Source organism: Grus americana, chromosome 3 (genome assembly GCF_028858705.1).
Source record: "Grus americana isolate bGruAme1 chromosome 3, bGruAme1.mat, whole genome shotgun sequence".
Taxonomy (NCBI): Eukaryota; Metazoa; Chordata; class Aves; order Gruiformes; family Gruidae; genus Grus; species Grus americana.
In genome coordinates this window covers 6175428-6198052 of record NC_072854.1, presented here as the reverse complement: position 1 = coordinate 6198052, position 22625 = coordinate 6175428, and the positions used below count along the sequence as shown (strand labels likewise).

The following is a 22625-nucleotide window of genomic DNA, read 5'->3' as shown; positions in this document are numbered from 1 at the left end:
GTGTTTTTATATGTTGTGCGTTTTTTTCTATTATACCCGAATGTATAAGCTTGACTCGCCCTTGTGAGGCAGATACAAGCATAAATACAAGAGCTGCCATTCCCCTTGTGCCAGGTTCAGTTCTTCTCCGGGAAGAAGAGAGATTTTAGAGTGTTGGCTTTCATATGTCTTGAGTTTCTTGGAATGCACAGCACATGCAGACCCTGATTCTACTTGAAACAAGTAAATGATTATAGTGACCAGGAAGTTATGCTGAATAGACAGTCTAGATGATTGTTTTTAATAAAATGGGCCAGAATTTATATAGCATGCAACATACAATGAGCGTGTGCTTGAGTTGAATATTAATACTGTATGATCAGGTATGGTAGTACTCACATAACCCTGTTATGACTGATACCTTATGGTTTCAGTTGGTCATATGCTTATCCTTCTGCTTTGAAGTTGATCAGTAAAATCATCTGACTTTGGATAGGTCATTTGGAATGATAGTGGAAGAAAACAGCAGTAATGACCTGGCTGAGGGAGCCCTCTGGTTAACCAAACTGTAATTTGGGATTGTAAAGAATTTGTCTATCCTGTCCCATACTTGTTTACCATATTTGAACCCAGAATTGTGCTGAGATTGCATTGTTCAAAAATAACCAGTTTAGCCTACTGAGCTGAAATCATTCTCTGCTAACATGCATCAAAATTTTTTTTTTCCCCCTCTAGTAGAGAGACAACGGAAGGGCGGCGGATGTGGTACTTGTTTGTCAGTGCGTTGCTTTTTTTGTTTACCTTGTTAAATGCATCAGTGGTAAGAGAAAATGAGGAAGGACATTCATTAGAGAGAGAAATTACTACAGCTTTCTGCTGCTGCTGTGATGTGATATTTTTAAGCTTTTAAATGCAGAGTCTGTTCTGTACACAGTACTTAGTGCAACAGGAGTTTACTGAGGAGGCCTGATAGGGTTCGCGCAACTGGTGGTAAAAGATGCAAGAGTTGCAAATGGAGTTGTAGAGAACCTATTTGAAAATTCATTCTTTCAGGCTAGCACACTTCTGTACTGCGTTTTAAAGTGTAGTTAGTTCAGACCTCTGTTTTGTAATACTGCAGTTTCACTTTACTTCTTGGTAGCAGAGTTCACTTGAAGCAGCCTAAACTTTCACCTTCTTAGTGTCAAACATCATGTCTGAAATACACTGCTTTTATCTCTTCCTTCTCTCTTTTGTTGTTGGGTATCCTGTCTTTACTTATGAGGGGAGCAAAAGGCAATGGAAGATCTTAATTAACATATGGAGTAGTACCTGGGCAGGCTTTTACATAGACCAGATAAATTGCTGGGTCTCTTTACAGACTTGTGAAAGAACATTCCCATAACTAATTTCAAAATTACATTCATACTCAGAAAGCTTGCAAAAGAAACACATGAAGGATGTTTTTATGAGGAAAGACTGGAGAGATTAATCTGGATAACAGTTTTTACTATAAACAAAACTAACTGAAGTTTAGCATTAGTCTGGGTTATGTATATCTTGCATTTCTGCTCTACTAGTACTATATTTTTCTCTTGCTGATTCAAAGTTAAGGTAGGATTTGCAGTTAATTTGCGAAATCAGTTTTGATAAGTATGAGAAGGATTCCTCTAAGTTTTACGATGCATACGGTTCTACTCAGTTTGTTCTGAGTTGCACACAACTTCTCAAGTTTGAAATTTTTTTTTATTGAAAATTTTTAGGAGATATGGTTCCAGGATTCTGAGCTTAGATTGCAGAAACTTTCTGGTTGCAGGTTTTGACAAGTTGCTTTAAGGTATTATCTAATACCTAAATAAAAGATTTTAAAACTTGGAAATGATCTGTCCTACTTAAATGAAGGCATATATATATTGTAATCAAATACTGATTAAGCCATAACCTAATACATTAATCAAGCTCAGCATTTTCTACTTTTTTCCCCAGTGTAATAAATTGTAATACATTAGTTCCAGCAGACTAAACCTGAAAATCCAGTTTAACTACAGCTATGACTGTAACTGGCAGATGTGTCTGTTCTTAACTGCTGAAGTTTTCAAGCTGCAGCTGCTTCCATAACTTGCAATCTCAATTTATTCGTTTTAGTCACATTTAATTTGACAGTATAGATAGTTATGTGTCAGTGTGCAATGCTGTTACAGAACATTATTTATCCATACAGAGCAGCAGGGCAGTAGAGACTATAATTACTATTGGCTTTTTCATTCTTCTGAAGTCATTCCACCCCATGGAATTATTTCCAGTTTCAGCAGATAATTTATTGAAAATTTACAGTTAGAATGTACATAAGTGACTAGCGTTAGAAGGAGCAGAAGGAAACTCTGCTGATTGCGCTGTGTTCTAAGTAGCTCTCTCAGACCATCTTTGTCGTCTAGGTGCTATTTCTGGCTCATTCAGCTATCTGCTCCATGGCTTTGGAGTGCAATACTTATCTTTTTTTCTTTTTCCTAAGGCAAAAAGGCTGTATAATCCTTCCCAGGTTTTGCTGGACTGATGCTGAAGTCTGCCTCCCCTGGTACATGGCTGTCTCTTTGGAGGTACAAGATAGCCCTTAGCGGTTAGAGAAATGTGTTTATGTGTTTTTCTCTATCATTGTGAGTTCAACATAGTAATTTAGATTATGACGTTCTCCCTAAATTGGTCTGTGAGGTGATTAGTTTGTCCTCAAATCCCACACTGGCTCTGGGACTTACAATAAACCAGCTAAATAATGATAGATGGAATAACTTCTCTTACATAGTTTCTACCACTTTATAAATAAGTAACACGATCAATTATTTTATTATAACTAAGTGTATAAATGACTTAATTTACTCTTAATTTCCATCAGATTACTCTGCTTACTCTTCCATTTAACTTTTATATATATAAAATAGATATATATAACAAATATATATAGTATACTACATATGAAATCTCACTGTCTCTTTTTATTATTTTTAAGTTGATTTTAAATCCCATAGACCAGCATTTGATCTTTTTGTGTGTTTCTGTAGGACCTTCTATAATGATGCACTAAGGCATTGCAGTGATTAGAAGGGAACCTGTCCTCCTCTCCATACCTCTCGTGCCTGTGAAATAACTGAATAATGGTTCTTTTAGCTTGGCTGTAGAAATGGTAAATAATAATTTAGCAGTGCTGATATAACTGGATGGCAGAAATGTCAGTAAAACTAACGGCAAAGTGGGAGGTGGGTGAAGAAAGGACAAGAAGGAGAATAGGCTAATGGCATGTGTTTATTCTACAAAATAATATTGGCAGTTTCTTAATACGTTAGCAATTATGAAGTTTTTTTAGTTTTTTAAAAAATAACAGTACCCAGAACATGTAGTTTTGTGCTTAAAGCTGCTTTTTTTTTTTTAAGAGAAAACTGAGCAAACAACTTATTTGCTCTCCTGATTTGGTGATGGTGACTTTTTCTGCCTCAGTTTTTGAGCAGAAAGCTATAAGCACTTCATGGTGTTAAAAAGCAGCAGCTTCTGACCTAATGTACCCTTCTCTGAAAGATAATGTTTCTTTGTTACTTATTTTTAGCTCAGATTGTTTTTCTCCCCTTTCCCCCAACATGATTTGTACAACCTTTAGAAAATTGAGTAGTTGTGGTTTTGAATCATCCTCCGTTTCTAGACTGAATGGGTATTTCTGAAGAAGCGCTGGCTTGCTTATGAGTGGGTCTTTTTCTTACTTAAAAAGGCAACAGCCATGACACAGTCTTACCCCCTGAAAAAAGAAGATGCAATACTATAGACTCTTAGTAGACTGTATTGTGACCCTGGAAGGGACAATGTGTTAAGTACTCATTTAATTTTGTACCAATGTTATATTGCTAGCAGATGTCCTGTTGTTTTCCTTTAACCATGATTCAGAGTCATTTGGATAAAATATCTCGAAGGAGTATGTTTTGGTCCTGAAATAAAGCATGACTATCCATGTTGAATCTATAGTAATACTTCAGTATGAATCAGTCTATATTTGACTCCTTGTTTGTGTGTAAAGCCTTCAGTATAAGGGCTGTTATTTGTGCTTTTGGTGAAGTACAGCAAGATAGCATGAACATCTGATGTGTACACACTGATTAAAAAAACCCCACAAACTCACAGGAATAAATTTGAATTCCACAAAGTATAAATAAATGTGACTGGCCATTTTAAGTGTGGGAGAAAACAAATAATGGATTTCATGGCAAACTGGGTTTTTTCCTATTAAAAAAGTTAATACTTTTGTATTGGAAAAGATTCCTGTTAATTCCACAAATAAGGTAGCTCCCCTCTAAATGAAGCTTGTAGTTTTTAGTTGTTGCATAGTTTTTATCTTCTGAGTTACTCATAGGAAATGAAGAACCTAAGTGGTAGGGCCATGCTTTTTTTGTGTGCCCATATTATATGGGTTTTCATTTAAATGAGTACGCACACGTGCACACACACACATATATTCTCAATGATTTGGCAGTATTTCTGCACCAGTTAATAATACTGTAGAATGGAATCATAGAAAAAATTAGTTGTAAGGGACTTCTGGAGGTCCTACCTGCTTCAGATCAGGTTGCTCCACAACTATATGAGAAAAATGTGTGTTTATTTTATATTCTACTTTAACTGCTGTAGCCTACAGTAGTAAACTGCTTTTTCCAATATAGCTAAGCTAGTATAATTACTCTGGAAAAACTTTTAAATGTAGACTAGACTTAAGCAGCATCTAAAATTACTAAATAATATTTAATTTTGATTTTTCTGGAAAGTCCCTTTCACTAGCCAAGTTAAGAGGAGAAAATATATAGTCCTTATGGAAGGTATGTATCAATGTGGTTTAATATGTGACTCCATACCTATGACTAGTTTTTCTGCTAGACCGCAAAGCTACTGCAAATCCATATTTTAAAGTATAGACATTGGAGTAATTCTGCATATTTCCCTGAAAAAATTTTAAAGTTAACGCCTCCCCACCCCTAAAACACTCTGTTATCTGTTTCTCATTTTTTGAGAACTTGTGCAAAAAAATCAATAATTACTATTTTACAGACCTGCTTCTTGGTTACGATAAAACATTTTGTGTTACTTTTTAAAACCGGAGTTTATTTTATATAGCTGTTACAGTGCTATGAAGGAATTCTCTTTTAAAGAAAGAAGTTTGAGCAAACCGGGAGTCTTGATAAAGTATTGGGAAAGGATGAAAAAAATACCCTTCTATTCCTCCCTCTTTTTAGGAAAAAAAGTATGCATGTTTTAATTAAAATATATTCTATTTCTTTGTATGCATGTGTATTTATATGCTTATATATGACCGTAACATTTTGCTTACTTCCAGTTAATACCAATCTATTTGCCTAGCTATCTAGGAAGAAACATGGGAATAAAAATATTAGCATGCAGGGAGAGGTTGATCTGTGCGAATACGTTTTCTTAACACCCCCCCCACCTCTCTAATTTAGCTGCCTAAATTAGTTAGTGTTTTGTTGCTCTCTATAACTTTAAATTGAATGATAACTCTATAGCTGGCAGATTTACTGCAGCCAGATCTCTCTTCTACAGTTACGTTTGGTAAGGCAGTTCAGTCAATGGCAGTGAAGGCTGCCGAGTAACTTTGTCTCTTGATTTACAGTCTCAGTGATGAGAACTTCATTGTACTATTCTGGGTAGTATAAAAAAATGATTGTGTGGTATTTTTGTTGGTGTGTTTTTGTTTTTGTTTTTTTGTAATGTATGCATGTTTATGTGCGTATGTACAGAGTTTAGAGAAGAAAAAAATCTACTAGTTGTGGTGTGCTGCTGTAAGGGGATGAGTATTGACTAAGACTTTAATACATCGTCTTTGTAAAGATTGTATGACCATAGAGTTGCGCATGACTTCATAGTACAAGCTGTGATGTAAGTGAAACCAGTTTTCTCTGTATTACCTACTAGGAGGGAATGTAAACTTTTTGAAGCTGTTCATAGTAGTCTTTTTGCCTTAACAACAATATTTTTATGCATTGATCTGTTTAACTTCCTAAGCCTTTGCTGATGTCCCAGTAATTCCAGTTTTGCTTTTGATAGTGGACAGAGCAGTTGTGACAATAAAATTTCATGTAACTCTGAAACATATAATACAAATAGTGTAATTAAATTTAGCTGTATGCAAGTTACTTTTAAAACTGTACAAGTAGAAATGCTTATTGTCTCTGAATGGGATGTATTATAAGAGTTACAGAAATACTACTGATTCTGGACCAGGCACTTCTAGGTCTGTTTGTGCCTACTGAACTTGAATTGCAAGGAAGTAGCCTTATGTAGTGAATACTGAAAATCTAAACTGAACCAGCTTTAAATACATGTTAAATAGGGCTAGATGCATATCTGGTGACTTGCAAGAGAAAGGCTCTGAAGCTAGTTGGCAAACTTCTGTATCCTCTGTTTCTCTATTAAATGCCAGTTTTATTCCTTCAAGAATGAGACACTCTCTTGGAAAGAAACGTATTAAAACAAGCTCTGCCTGTGAGTTTGCACTGGCAGGATCTTCCACTCTGCCTGCCCGGTAGGACCCTTCACATACGGCTCTAGTTACGTGCCCAGTGCTGACTTTAAAGTGACAACTCAGTATCTGTTGGGTCCTGCTATGGTTCAGATGACTGAAAAGATAAGTGATCAATTTATAGAAGGAGAGATGAAACTCTAGGGATTCTTTCTAATGAATTATAGAATTATTTTTGAAAAAGTGCTGCAGTGTTTGAATAATCAAAGTCAAGTATGCTTCTGGAGCCTGGGTTAGGATGGCAATATTTATCTTTAAATTCTTAAGGCAGATAAAAATCAAAAGCTCAAACCACCAGCTATTTTTTAATGTTTAGGTTAATCCAGAAAAATAGACCAAAATTTTGAAAATTGCTTATTTAAACACGGATTGAGGAATCATATACCGGGCATTTAATTCCTTTCTTAAAAAGACTTCTCTATGTAGCAGTGTAGGATTTGAGGGAAAGATATTGATTTATCATTATGATCCCTTTGAAACAGAGAAATCATAACACTATTTTATCAATTGAAAATTGAGGCCCTGGGCAGAAACTCCTGGACTCCCTTTAGTTTTAATGGAGGTTTTTGCCCTTTCCTTACCTGTTTTGATAAAGCTTTCTCTAGTCTGAGTGATGTAGGCAATACAGTGAAATGTGTTTGATACCTGTAAGGATGTCTGATTTTTCTGTTCACAACACTGTTTCCTCCATTCTCACACAAGTGAAGGTAGTTGTCTTAATAAAACAGGAATTAGACTTTTTTTTGTATCATTATTTGTTACATGTAAGCTTGCCATGTGGCTTTCCATGCGTGCCACGTGTTTCTTGTATAAGCATCTAGTGTTAAAGATTGAGTGTTGATAGGTGATACCACTAACAATTCACATGCACTGAGCTGAAAAGCTAACATCTTCTCCAGCTGATGATACCTGTCACTGCTATTGTTGTTTTGGAGGTCTCTTGTTCCTTTAAATGTAGGATGATGAAAGCATGAATCATAGAATCACAGACTGGATTGGGTTGGAAGGGACCTCAAAGCCCATCTAGTTCCAACCCCCCTGCCATGGGCAGGGACACCCTCCACCAGACCAGGGTGCCCAAAGCCCCATCCAACCTGGCCTTGAACACTGCCAGGGAGCCAGGGGCAGCCACAGCTTCTCTGGGCAACCTGTGCCAGCGCCTCACCACCCTCACAGTAAAGAATTTCTTCCCAGTATCTAATCTAAATCTGCCCTCCTTCAGCTTAAACCCATTCCCCCTTGTCCTGTCACTACTCGCCCTCATAAACAGTCCCTCACCATCTTTCCTGTAGCCCCTTCAGGTACTGGAAGGCCGCAATTAGGTCTCCCTGGAGCCTTCTTTTCTCCAGGCTGAACAACCCCAACTCTCTCAGCCTGTCCTCATAGGAGAGGTGCTCCAGCCCTCTGATCAGCTTCGTGGCCTCCTCTGGACTCGCTCCAACAGCTCCATGTCTGTCTGTACTGGGGCCCCCAGAGCTGGACGCAGTACTCCAGGTGGGGTCTCAACAGTTCAGCTGTTATCTGTTACCAAAGCAGGACAAACCCTACGAAGTAACCTTTTGTTGAGTTTTTGAGTTTTCTCTTAGTAATGCATAATGTAAAAAAAAATAAATTCCACTGTTCAGTATGTTCTTACAATTAGGATGTGCACCTCTCCCCCTCACACACACTTTTTTTGTTTGCTGAGTCAACATTCCAGTGTTTTAAAACTTGACTGAAGTTGTCTTGCAGAAATTTAAATCTTATTCTCAACAGGAGAAAAAAAAAGTGGAAGTGATTCATATTTTTATTTGACTTTTCTGTTGTAACTGCAAATTAAAAATGAGTTGTGCATCACTTATCAAATTCAGTAATAGGAACAGGAAGCATTTTATATGTACTTTACATGCGAAAACAGACTGTGAGCAGATTATCTGGATGATTTCAGATTTTGAGCAGGATATTAGCATTGACTTTGGAAATAAGATACAAATAGCTGTGCATGTACTTAAGTGTTTTGCTGAGTGAGGCCTATTTATTTATAAATAAAACCTTCTACTGAAATCTAGAAAACCCAAGAATCATTATACTTTCTGGTACAAATTATTGCTAGGTTTTGGGCATGCAAACAGATTCCCCATAGATAAGATGCGATGTGAATTTGTACTGCCTTACACACTCTATCATACTTCCGTGTATACATGCTTTTTCCCCATACTAGGTAGTAAGTTTGTTCCCCTTTCATTCAGGGATAGTACAACCAGCTGAAGAATAAATGTGTGCACCTGAGCACATCCTTCAGAGTAGCTGAGTCACTGCAAGGTTTCCATCCTGCCTCTTCTTGTGGAAAGTTGATTATGTATCAAAGCTTTTTCCTTTATCAATGATTGTTACTTGGTAGTCATTGAATACAAGAGGTACAGGGCTGGGAGGGAACTAAAAGAATCCATTTACTTATTCCAGTCTGGGTTACTGAGGCAGGATTCTGTATTACCAAAAACCTTCCTGACAGCCAGCTGTCTCATCTGCTCCAAACTCTCTAATGAAGGAGATTGGGTAAATTCCACAGAACTTCTTTTCTTTTCTGAGAGTTACCCCTCTGTTTCTCTAGGGAAACGATGTCTGTGTTAACTTGACTTTTTTGTTGTACAAGATTGTAGAGAGACTACGACTACTCAGCGTTAGTGACTCTGGATATAATATAAAAATAGTTCGGATGTGGAAGAAGTATTTAATCAACTTATTGTTTAAAAAATAAGTAAATATCTCAAGACACAAACAAGCTTTAGAAGCTGTGTAGATGGGTTTGCAGATCTAAAAGGCCCTAGAAAATCCAAGCTGGTGAGTCCTTTTGTGGCATACATGGCATAGTTGCAACCTAGCTATTGAATACTGAATTGTTCAAAATACCTTCTTATATCTCCTTTGCTTTGGTTTTTTTTTTTGTCTTTCACAGCAAGGCCAAGGAAGAGTTGATCACCACTCACTTTATAGTGACTTTAACCTTTTCACATTGATATTAATGTCTTATTTTCCACCAGCATTTTGGGATTCCCACCCCTACTTTTCCTGTATGTGGCAGGCTTGGTAGTATCTCTGAGTATGTGTTGAACACCTGCCACCAGCTTAGTTTGCGACTGTTTTTAGTTTACAGATTTTCTTCTAAGTCACCATTTTTGGGAAGGTTTTTCACCTTTTAATGAACAGCTGATTCTCTAAGTCTGCATTTTTACACTTTTCTTTTGAGTTTAATTCTGTTGGTTTTGAGCTTTCCCTTATTGATCAAGGCTGTCTTGTTCTCTTCAAATGGTTGAGCATCCTCCAGCTCGATGTCATAGTAAATTGCAATAAATACGGTTCCTGTTCTCTCACCTATGCTGAATATATTAACCTAAACAAAACTGAGCATAGCATATCTCTGTGGCACTCTTAAAATATCTTGTATTTTGATAGGAAGTTATTATCAACTAGTTTGCAACACTTTCTGAGTTTACAAGTTGCCTTGGATAATATGTAGACAGCATCAATTTTTTTCTGAAGCCAAGTTGCTTTGATTCTGCTGCTTAATCTTTACTGCCAAAGTCAGGTTTTTCTGTGAAATTAATCAGTTAAGTTGATAGGTAACTATTTGTTCTTAATGCATTTTGGTTGTCTTCATCTTGCTACTCTGCAAGTGTTTATGGGTTGACTGTTTCAGTTTGTTCAGAATCTCAGGTGCAGCAGTGTTTTCAGTGAAGAGTATTGGTGTATGAGAACCAGATGCAGGACAATCCTTTGTCTACAGTGTCAACTGTGCTTTTAGGAAACTGGCTGAGAGAGAACACAATAATCAACTCTTTTAATTGAATCTTACATGGCGCTGTTGACACAACCAAGTTGGTCAGTGAGGTTTTTAAAATCATAAATGCTTTGAATTTTTTTTAAATTTTAGTTGCAGTCAAAACCAGTTTTCTAGTTGCAAATACATTTAGGATCCTTTCCAAAGTAGGGAACAGCTATATTTGGTCATGGCACAATTGTTAGCATTGCTGTTTTCAGGTTTAAAATATGCTTACGCAAAGAAAATGGAAGCATTTTGCTGACAATATTTGCTAAGCATTTTTCCAGCAAGAACCAAAATTACCAAGTCCTGACGATGTGAGTCATCAGTATGTGTTTTAAAATTTTTTTTTTTTTTTTTTTTAGAGCAGACTTCTCAAATATACATCAAAATAAGTTCACCTTGAAGGAGACAGCTTTATTTTGGGCTAAAACAAACATGCTCAGCAAGGCTGAACTGAGGATGCTGTTTATAAAAGTTCTGCTATTGTTGATTTGTGTTCAGGGTCATACCTATGGATCAGTATTTTTATTATGGAAGGTACTGAACAAATGTATAACAAAATATAATTTTCAAAATTAAGAAATGAAGGATACAGGTTTTTTGTTAAGATGTCTGGAATTTCCAGGTGGCTCTGACTTCTGCATGGGACCAGAACCTCTAAAAGGCATACCAAGTAACCACTGCCTGGTGAAAATAAGACAGCTGAAAAACCTGTAGTCAGGTGGTCATATTCTTTTTGCCAATTTTGAAAGTAGAAGAATATGATTTATGACCACAATACATTCAAATCAGTTTGCAGTCAGCTTCATGTGGGAGCTGTGCCCTGCTCTATCAGAGAATAGAGGTAGCAGGATAGTATACAAGTGTGAAGATGCTTAGAAACACTTGTGGGAGAAGACCAATGGCCAAGAACAGGCATTTGAGCCAGAGCTATACTCCTTATTTTCAAGACCTGAAGGTCAGAAGTATTGAGAGGTGGGTAGTAAAATGCTAAGGGACAAATTTGCAAGAGTCAAAATATTTGGCTGTGAAATGGCATTCTCCTAATACTTCTACCAATAGAAAATGTGGGGGGAATCATTAAACAGAAAAAATAATCCACTGGGAAATGTGGAAGAATTATCAGAATTGCCGTGAAAACAAGCCGTGTTACTCAAATTTTACGTTGCCAAAATGCGTGCATTGCCTGACCTGTAATGCTCCCATCACCCTAAGCCTCCGTGTATGGCTCCAGGGACGAGTGGTTTTTTGGTGCTCCTCTCTTTGTTGTAGAATACTAGTCACATGTTGGGAAGATAGCTTTTCCTTATCTGTACAGTTTTCCTGCTTGAGTCCCTACAAAACAGCCTTGCAAAATATTTTCCCAGAGTTTTATGTATCCTTATTTTGTCTTCCTTTATTCAAAACCCTGAAATCAAGTTTTAGGGTTCCTGAAGTATCACAGTTGGTCCTCTAATATTATGCAGACTTGAGTAGTCAAGTATGTTGCTTTTTACAGACATATGTGTACGGATATGTGTGCGTGTATATACAGTCTTTATGAACTGAAAATCTGGAGGCAATTTTTCTGTGGCAAACCTGTACAGACAGATTACTCAGAGCTGCCACGGAGGCCGGTGCTCCTGAAGGTGAACGTGCACATGGTCTGTTCCATCGGAACAGAGCAAAAGGTTCCCTACGTGAGTTCTTGGAATCTGTTGTGGATCTCCCCCGCTAGGACGTTTGTTAGTAGTCAGGAAAGGAAAGAGTTTACAGGTTAAGAGCATGAAGGTAGTTTTCCACCATCTGACCTTTCTCGCACGCCAGCACAGAGCAGCTTTTCTGTAGCATCAAAAGATGTTATTGTTTGCCAGGATAACTACGCTAATAAATCCTCTTGTACAAATGTATCTATTATATTATAAAACCCCCCTTGTGTTACTCTAAGTAGTTTTATTAGTATAACTGCATTTAAACTAGGCCTTTTTCCATCATCACTGTAAAAAAAATCTGCGTTTCTAACATATTCCACTACTTTTCAGTGTTGCCTAGGTCCTTCCTTAATGTGCACTGTAACAGCAAGTGACAACAGAAGTTCCATTCAGTAACGTAACAGTAAGAGAGATACAGCTCTTGGCACCAGGCTGCTCATTACAAAGACTTTCAAATGTGTATCATCCAAAGGATTTTTTTCCAAAATTTTTTTTCTCTTGCTCCATTAACTTTTATTCTATAAGCACTAAAGTTGAAATCAAGTAAGTATGATCAGATATGCTTCTATGATCTTTCTAGAATCTTGTTTGGAGTTACTAGTTAATTATTCGTGGATATTGTCCCTGTTCTGCATGTGTTAACTGACTGAATGCTCTCAATCTACTGTAGTACAAAGCAAACTGGGTTTCCATGAATGTGAGCACTCATCTGGTCAAATCCCTGATGTGCAGCATGAATGAAGGTAAAACTAAGCTGTCCTTAGAAAAGAAAAATAATTAAAAAAAATATCACTGCTGCATGTCACATTAAGGACTTAGTTTGATCTGGTTCAGCAAAGTGTAAGGCTTGCGTCGAGGGATATTCTATGTGTGGATGTTGTGTATTTGAGTATGGATTAATCTTTAGAGTATTTCTTAGAAAAAAGTGGAAGAAACAACAAAATTAGTGATGTATTTTCTGAAAGACAAGGCAAGCTCTTACTGAAAAAAAATCTGTGAGAATTTGCAGAGATATATTTTGATATGCCATATGTTCTGATTACAATTCATTGCTTTGATGTGCTAACTTGACTGCCTTGTATGTGTAGATAGGCACTTACCTCACTGATGGATTGTTTTAATATTTTTCTTTCTTTGTAGGATTGGTACATATTTCTTTGTAAATGAGAGACCTTAAAATCAGTGGTTTCTAGACATTGTTGTCTTCAGAAAAAATGTAGATATAAATCTCATTAAAATAGGTGATCTGTGTTGCAATGTATTCCTCTCCTAAACTGTGCCTGGCTATGCTGCTTTCTGCTGTGAAGAATAAAATACTAGAAATTCATGCTAGTAGCTGTTAGGAGGAAGAATCATTTTCTTTACTAGATTTTCTCCATTTATGTCTGTGTTTTTTTTTTTTTTTTAAAACGAATGCCCCTCTCATCCCCTAATTTTCTTTATAAGAAATGTAACTAATGTAATTTTGTAACATTAGTGTATTTGTTTATGTTTGAGTAACTCTTCAGTCACTGTATTCACTTCTGCTTTATACTGTTAAAAAGTTTATGGTAAAGAGCAACTCAGAACAGTTTACTTTCTGAAAAAGAAGTGACTCCTGGTAATGCTCAAGTGTGGTTTGTAACATTCCAAAGAACAAATAATACTAAACTACACTATTTTTTCAAACCTGAGCTTCAGAAGAATAGAATATGAATCTGACATCAAGAAATACCCATTTGAAATACATACGAAATAGATTTCTGATGAAGAGGGAATTTGAGAAATACTTCTTTAAGAATTCTGGTGAGATACACAAACCACCTTCTGTAAGCTCTCTGAACATAACTAGCACGCTGCTTAGTTTATTCAAAAAGGACTGTAAATTCTGGAAGTTTTAACTTGATATGTTTGCAGGTAACATGATTGATGTGTAACTCTAGAATGAAAGGAGTATTTAAAGTCTTGGCTATCAGTTCACCAGTTCTTATTCTTTAAACAAAGACAGGTCAGATATTAGTCTTGTCCTCTGTAAGTGTTACAGTTTCTGAATTCATCCTATGAATACAGACACATGCAAACTCAGAAAATATTCTAATGCTTGAATGCCTATCGATCAGTAAATCAGAAAAAACATAATAGTGGAGGGGGGCTAGCCTATCTGTCATAAGATTTTTTTTTATTTTTTTTATAACTTCTCAGAGGTATATCATATTATAAATGCATTAGAAATGTTTTGCTCTGAGGATATGTAGCATTCCTATAAAGGTTAAATCAATAAAAATGATTTGGCCACATTCCTAAGCATGGCTAGAACAGGTAGCCCGTTGTTTAAGGTACCCTTGAATTTCTGGATCAGATTATTATGGTGCAGCAAAAAGGCTTACTAAAGGCTTCTTACTGTCTGCAGACGTTCTGTGTTTCTATGTGAAGATATCGTCAGCCTAAAAAAAAAAAACCTTCAGATTTTCTGGGCTACTGAAAAAAAGAAAAGAGTATTTTTATGTATATAGGTCTCAAATGTTGTGCTGTGTGTGCTGTAAGTTTTAAAGGAAGTTTTGCAACAAGAAGGGGTGAAGACACATCAGTAGTTGATAACAACCAGGTATGTAAAGAAGAAAGAGACGTCTTTTAAATCAGTGTTGAGACTAGTAAAATTGTTGCCCATCTCAGTATCTGTATTAGTTTGTTTAGATTATTCTTATTTTATGCATATCTGATCAAGTGGAATAACTATTATATTATGTATATTTACTATATCTAGCCAGTTCAGTAAGCAAGTAAGATTATTAAATGTGATGGTAGAAGACTTCAAACAATTCTTAGTTAAAATTCTTCTAACTTTATACATAACTGATAAAATTTAGTAGCTATTAAGTAGTGTTTATTCAATACATCTGGTTGGTTTAGTAGACAGTGCTGAAGTCTGATAGTAGACTATTTTTTATAGATGTAGTGCATTTTAAAATCTTTCATGCACGTTGAGGAGCTACTGTATATTATTGTTACAGGGCAGATTTGTGTCTTACATCGCATGCATGTGCTATGCATCTATGCTCCTGACATTTTTATATAGGTTTTATGGAGCACAAGCTTACTGTAAGAACATGTCACTAAGATTAGAGTTCAGACTGTATGGGTATTTTAAACTTATTTCACTTAGCTTTACTGTATCCTTTAAGAATATTGGAACTGAAACCCGGTGCCTTTTTATCTTTTTCTTTGTTTCTTCCTTTTTTTTTTTTAATGTGTGAGAAAGAGGTTATATTATTTTTAAGATATATCCTAAAATGTGAAATGATGAAGAGTAATTCTGATGATAAAGTAAAAAGCACACACTACTGGTAACGGGGACTATATGTGTCAAGATGTTTTTCAGTTGTGAAAATTTGATCAGTGAATTAACCGCACATCCGGCTACATACATCTTTGATCAGAATTGGAACATTCCAACTCGTGTGTGTGTATATGTAAGCTGGCTGGATCGAGTAGATTTTACACATGTGCACTACACATGTGCCTCGAAATTAGTTAGCAAATTAATGTAATTCAAAGCAACGAAATGATGTTCTTTCAAGCCTTTGTTTTGTACCTAATGAGTATTACAGTAATTTATCTTTGTATCTGGAGAAACTCAAGTCTTTATTTTAAGGTGTATTAATACACATTTAGATGGCTCAGCTGTAATTAAGGTTTTGCTTTTGCTTTTAAAGGTAGTATTAAAATGTTACTTTAATGAGCTTAGAACCTAAAATTATTACAAGGTCACAACTGAATTAACTGCTGCACAGAATAACAGACCATGATTTTAGGTCCTCTTCCTGAAATATTGTAAAATTAAAAGTTGGTCTAGTGTTTGCATATGCAATATGCAGTGTTGCATTAGAATGAAACTGTTCTTGTTACAGTATGAAAATGATTTGTGCTGTGGAAGATATTTTTCTTCCAATTTGATGTTAAGTTAAATTATCTTTTTTTTTTTTTTCTTGCTACCTAGATGGTGGTGTTTTATTATCTACAAATGACCAGATTTTTTTCTGGATGTTGGTTTCTTTACTAGAATGTCAGTATAAAGAGCGTGCCCTCTGAATTTGTTTTAATGTTTCTGTTTATGCCTTCTAATCAGAAAGGGGGAAATAAAAATATACTGAATAGCAAGAAAAATATAGCACTTAGTTTTGAACGTACAGAGTTGGATGTAAGAGGGGTGGAAAGGAAGCAAAGTGAATGCCCTTTACGCAGAAAATCCTTTTGGGAAAAGCGAACATTTTTACTGGTGTATACTAAGGTACGCCGCCTAAGTAAATAGTTGCTGCTTTCTGGTCCTGTCAGTTTTAAATAAACCATTCATTGTTATGGCTTGGTTATTCCACAAATAACCAAACACAGCGGAGTTAAACTTTGATACCACTGATTGGAAAAATGCAGATGATGAACTCCCTTAATGTGGATTTATACTGGTGGTCTTTACTTAGAGGAAACCAGTTTTGCAGATTGTGTTGGGAAGTAAATATACGGCAGACTTTAAGTACTCTATTAGAAAGCTGCTCCTGTGCTTGAGTATTATACAATAGCTAGTAGCATTAATTCATCCAACACTCGGCAATACAGTCACTAAACTAGGCCGTATGTGTCCCTTCAATGTTAAAGAGCAAACGTGACACTCTTTATTGCCCTAAAACTTTTCTATTTAAAGGTGGAGGATTCTCAGTTGAATAGATGATGCATTTGAATTAAAGCAGTTACTCCTGGAATTTATACAGAAAATGCAGCAATGGCATAGATACTATAGCAGTTCAGTATTATGGCTCACCTGAAAGGCTTTTTGAGATGTGATAAACTAAAATAGCAAATTCTGACACGGTCTTCAGAATTAGGGTTTTTTTTGTTGATCATGTCTTAAAATGCTTTTTAAGTTCTGTTGAATCTTAACTATGTGTAAAATTACTTTTGCTGATTCTGCATGAAGGTTGGTGTTCATAGTAAACTATTGATTGTATTATAGTATTAATGTAAAAATAATGCTGTGAAGTAATATCAATTATTGCAGAACAACTCTGCATTTGACATCAGAATTCTTTCAATGTAAATATGGTGTGTCTTATTTTTTTTGATCACTTTCAGAATAAAATGTATTATCAAAACCGGCAGCCGACCTACTCATAAATAAGACTACTTTGGCTAAAATGTATGGTTTCACTTTGAAAGTTGAAGTGAGTTAAGACTGGCCAGTCTAATGTCCACAAAAGCAGTTTCTCTCTTCATGGGACTATGGGAGAAGCAAGAAGATACCAAGAGACTTACTCTAAAACATCTGTTTCCTCAGAAATATTGTCAACTATTCTAAAATGAGTACTTCTGCCATCTATTACTTCACTACTAGCACTAATGCTTGCAATTTGTGTAGGACACTATAAAAGCATTAATGGACATTCTCCTTTACAAATATTAACCTTGTTGCAGGTTCCTACATTGCGTATTAGCAGAGTAAGCAGAGATACGTGAGGAGTTGTAAATATCCTTTGGATATTTGTACTGCTGGCAAATCTGAATGTGATAGCACGTTCTCTTCTATAACTTCAGTGTTAGGGTAGAAAATATTGTACCAATACAGACATTTTCTATATTTACACTATTACTAGGTTTTTGGTTTTGCTTTTACCTGAAGAATTTTAAAATTTTGGAAGTATGGATTAGTAGGAATTAGAGGTTTGAACTGTATACACGTGCGTGTTTGCACATACACAGCTCATTAACATTTCTTGAAAGAAAGAATACCCTGTTCTAATGCCACACATGGATACATTAAAATATCATGCTTTTTTAACTCTGTCTTTTCTGATTTGTATTTAAATGAATTACAGATATTTTGGGGGATTAACACTATCTGAAAGTGAATGTATTTAGGCATAATTATTTGTCTAATTGTTTTTCCTGAAAAAATACCCCCCCCTCTTTTGCTAAAGTGTGTAGTGTTATATTAAATATATATTTGAAGAAATTAGATTGAACAATTAATAATGATTTGTAACATCACCCTGCTCTGTTTTGTTATACCAGACCCACTTTCAGAAGAACTACACCCAGCGTATGGTCGCTGGCGTATATGCACATGCATATATATATATATATATATACACGCACACACACGCGCATATAGGTGCGAACACATCTTACTAGTGTTAATTTTCATTGTGATCAAGGCTGGGATCCTTTTCCTCTGAACAATAAAATATGATGTAACTGGCAGTGGTTCTGTCTTTCTGTTTTAGTAAACCACAGAGTGGATTTAGATGTAAGATATCTAACCATGAGGGATAAGTAAACAATGGTTTGGCACACTTACGGGTCAAATAAATTCTGGGGAAAATAAATGTATGTAAGGTCATCAGCTTTTAACTTTCCTTATTCATGAAAATGAATGCTAATAAATTTTAAGTCATCATGAAATGCTCGCAATTCTGATGAAATATTTGTGAAATAAGCTAGTGTCTATCAGAAATACAGTAACCATGTTTGAATGAATTACTGCCAAAATATTTTTACCATGGGGTTTTTAGCTATAATGTATTAAAACTTAAAACTATTGTTAATTCCAGAACTGCCTGACTGTAATGAATGTGGCATTTTAAGAGACAGGCAGCAGAAGAAACTGGTTTTAGCCTTTGCTGTATAAATAAAGGTAGTTTATTAGAGATGAAAAAATATTCTTAGAGAAAACTGTTAAGGATACAGTAAATATGAAAATACTTTTTAAAGCACCATGTGTATTTAAAGGAGAACATAGCCTTTTTGCCTTTTATCTTTTGCTATGCTAAAATTAATTTTTAGAACTAAATTTTTTTAATAAGGAGTAGATTGCACAGAATAATTTAATTGCTCTGATTAAAATGACTTCAACAGTTAAACTGAGTCAGTAGAAAACCTATGGGGTTTTTTTCCTCCTGGGGCAAGTTCATACATGAAATAGGAAACTTATAGCTACACGAGGAAGGCTAGAACAGTACACAGTATGCTAACAAGCAGAATAAAAAATATATACAGGAAACAGATGCATGAATAATGGATTTTTTTATTGGAAGTGTTAAACTGTTTTACGATATAGTAACCGGAGTTTATTTTGTCTTTGTGCTCATCTTTAAAATACTCTCTTTAGGGTATGCTTTTCAGTATGTTAAGTGGCAGGTCTTATATTTATTTGTAGAAGAGACCATGTTTATGTAAGGAAACGTGCTCTTAGATTTAAGCTTTATTAACTTAAAAACAAAAACACCTGAGAGCAGAAGATGGACCTTCTTAGTCTGTTCCCCATAGGACTTTAGAAGCTGGTTTGAAAGAAATGTATACAATAGAAATTAAAGCTATTGTATATGATGTGAGCAAAACTGAATTTTGTCGATAACAGTAGTTCCATGTGGGGGTTCTGCGGTGGAGGAGGTGGATGTTTTCTGCATTTTGTGGGTGTCTACTGTCTCTGGATGAAAACCTGAGGTTAATTCATAAGTCTGGCAGAATTTATAAGGAATAACTCTTTGAAACAGCGCACAGTTTACTAATTCATTTTTGAGTTCACTAATCAGAGTAAAGGTTTTATTTATTCCTTTTAGATGAATTAACTTTTTTATATTTAAAATAAATGTTGAATATTTTCTTGTTGCATTTTCTTAACTGGTGGTACGAAACTTGGATTCTCTCAGTGCCGAAGTTAAGACTTTTTAAAATGCTTTGGGTTTTACCATCTTAAACTCACTATTTATCTTGAGGCTGCCTTAATTAAAATATTATATACTCTAGGGCATATTAAACATGGCAATTTATTGTAATTCTTATTAATGGAGTGTATTTAATGAGTTTTCAGAACCAACTCCATCACCTAGAACACACAATGTTGATTTTTATTAGGTACGGAGAGTAGAACATACACATAGTCTGATTTTTCAAGAGGTACCCAGCACTGACAGCTGCCGTTGGCTCCTGTAGCAGCCAAGGAGGAGAAATGCGGGTGCTCAGCACCTTTGCAGCCTGGCAAGCACGGGGTAATTCCTCCCTTCCCTCTCTGCTTTAAATTCCACCAGAGTGTGCTGGACTTGTACATTAAAAACAAAAAATATGTCAAATTTTGCTTGTGTTTTCAGCTTTTTGTGTTAACTGTGTTAATAGTTTTAGAAAGCATTTCTTAGTTTTGTTAATGCTACCCGTTGATGGGTATGTGCCGCAAGGTGTGACATGTCCTTAAACAGTTATTATCGAGCTTCTGTTTGCTCTTTTCAACTGTCTGCACTGCATAGTTAGTAAATAATTCTTGCAAGAGATGCTGCTTTATTTTTTCCCTTTATACTTACATAGCTACAGTATTAGATGTTCAGTATTTACCTAAGACTGCTCTGAGCTTCTTGTTATTCATAAAAAGTACAACTGTGTTCTGAAAAGCAAATCAGGAAAAATAAAGGTATAAGGTGCAATTTTAAGATTAATGTTAGTCTGACCGTGACCAAGAAATCACAGTGCTGGAGAGGAATTTCAGTATTATTGTTATGCTCTTAATGTGGGGTGGCAGAGCCTTTAAATATTTCTGGTAGAGTAGTTAATACAGCATGGAAGTTTGATATTTGTACAGTTTGTAAAGGAATTTGAGGTGTTACCCTATTTTGACTTCAGTTTTCAAGTATGCACTGGTGCATCATTAATCATAGGAAATGCAAAAATAAATAATATAGTCCCTTTGGATTTTTCATGTGAATACTTACCTTTTCCTTTTTTTGTATATACAGTTGAGGTATTTAGGTAACCCTTAACCTTTTGCTTCAACAAGGAGGTACAGTATAAAAATATTACCACAGTCTTCATATGAGCAGTTCTCTCTAAGAAAACCTCTAGATGAATATTTATTGAAAAAAAGCAAAGTTGCAACACAGAATGACTTAGCTTGGCCTGAATATTATATTTTAGACCACCAGTGAATAAAATTAAAAGCACATGGATTTCGAATAACTAGAAAAGGTTGTAATTGATTAGCACTGCATGAAAGTATCGAAGTGGAGTAAGTTTTGATTTGTGAATGGTTCTATTCAATAGAGATTAATCCTGTGTGTTTGATAACATCTTAGTGCCCCTAATGAGTTAGGTTTTTTTCTCTCCCCAGTTTATTTAAGCATCAGATATTTTGATGTTCTTCTAACAAACTGGAACATTTTGATCTTAACGAATTTTACATCAGTGCAGTTGATTTAAACAATATTGGCTATTAATAGTTCATTTGAGATAGATAACTGAAAAGATCAGTGTGTTTTCCTGCCTAAGAATCCCGTAAGTGGTGTAGCGCAATTCTGCATGGTTTAGGGGTTTCATGTACCGAAAGCCTTCCTGAGAAGCTTGTAGCTTTCCTAATGCACATGAGAATAGTCATTCTTGCATGGTTTTCAGTATTACTTTTTTTTAAAGTCCTAGTATTTTGAATTATATTTTATGCAAAGGGTAGTGATTCCTGAATTTTTGCTTAGCATTCACAATAATATGAGTATGTTAAACAAAACTGGAACTTACAGAAGATTTCTGCTTTATATACATAGATAATAAAAAAGGGTCTGTTTCTCTTATCAATATCTTAATTAAAATAAAACCCTAAGATTCTGTACCAAATAGTAAAGTGACTGTGAATTAAAATCTACAAAAGGTTTGGTTTTTTGAAGAAGACATGAGAAGATACTGAGAAGTACTTTAATATAAGCAGACTAATTTTTTGTTGTTGCTGTTGACTTAAAGACTTTCATTTAGATTCACCACGTCTGTCTATTAGGATCAGCTTCCAGAAGTTACATGTGAAATAACTGTTAAAATTATGAGCTAAATTTTGATCTGATTTACTTTCTTTGGTGAAATCCTCCTATGAAGATGCACAGAACATATTTGAAAACACTTTTTTTTTTTTTAATTGTAACTTGTGGGAGGCATTTCAAAAGTATTTTATTCTCCAAAATACTTTGTGTAAACAACGTTTACCAAATTTTCTAATAAATATACTGTTTGGGTTTTTGCATAGTGTTTATTTTGAGCATTTTTTTTCTTCAAATAATATGGATCTGAATATAATATCCTTTGCTGGTTGAAGTGAATGCACTTATACTTAAAAGCTTAAGAAGGTTTATGTAGGTATGAGGCATTCAAAACCTGTATATAACTAGCATAAGGTAGAAATACTTTGGATATGAAACATAGTATCTAGTTAATTCAAATCAACTAAATTGTAGAGGAATATATATATGTTCGCATTAATTAGGAAAGGCTCTTTCCTCTTCACTACTCTTGTTTTCCCTTTCATATGAAGTCAAAAATACATAGACAAATATAAGTGAAGTAAGAATTTTCAACAATATGGGTACTGACATAGATTAGCAACCATGCGAGTTAATCATCACAGTGCTCTTTTCCTTCCCTATTATTACTCATCATTATGTTTCATCGGTTAATTCTTGAAGAGAAACATGATAAAGTTCAACAATCCTGAAAGGAATAAGGTGGAGATGGGAGGAGAAGGAGATACAGACAGTACAGAAAGGAGGAATAGATTGTGCGTTCTGACGTACTGCTGCACCATTGGTAGGAAACGGCAAATTCATGAGTAACTTGG

At 35.3% G+C, this 22625-nt stretch overlaps 1 protein-coding gene across 9 annotated transcripts in view; it reads left to right on the top strand.

The window, feature by feature from the left end:
* The window catches only part of SUPT3H (SPT3 homolog, SAGA and STAGA complex component), a 283193-nt gene that overhangs the window by 19064 nt on the left and 241504 nt on the right, over window positions 1-22625 (top strand). The window contains exon 3 of one of the 9 annotated variants that reach the window (XM_054820117.1): window positions 2471-2555. The exons of the other annotated variants lie outside the window; for them this stretch is intronic. Within the exon in view, the coding sequence (XP_054676092.1) occupies window positions 2512-2555 (44 nt within the window). The 5' untranslated portion in view covers window positions 2471-2511. The remainder of the gene's footprint in view (window positions 1-2470; window positions 2556-22625) is intronic. 9 annotated transcript variants of the gene reach the window in all.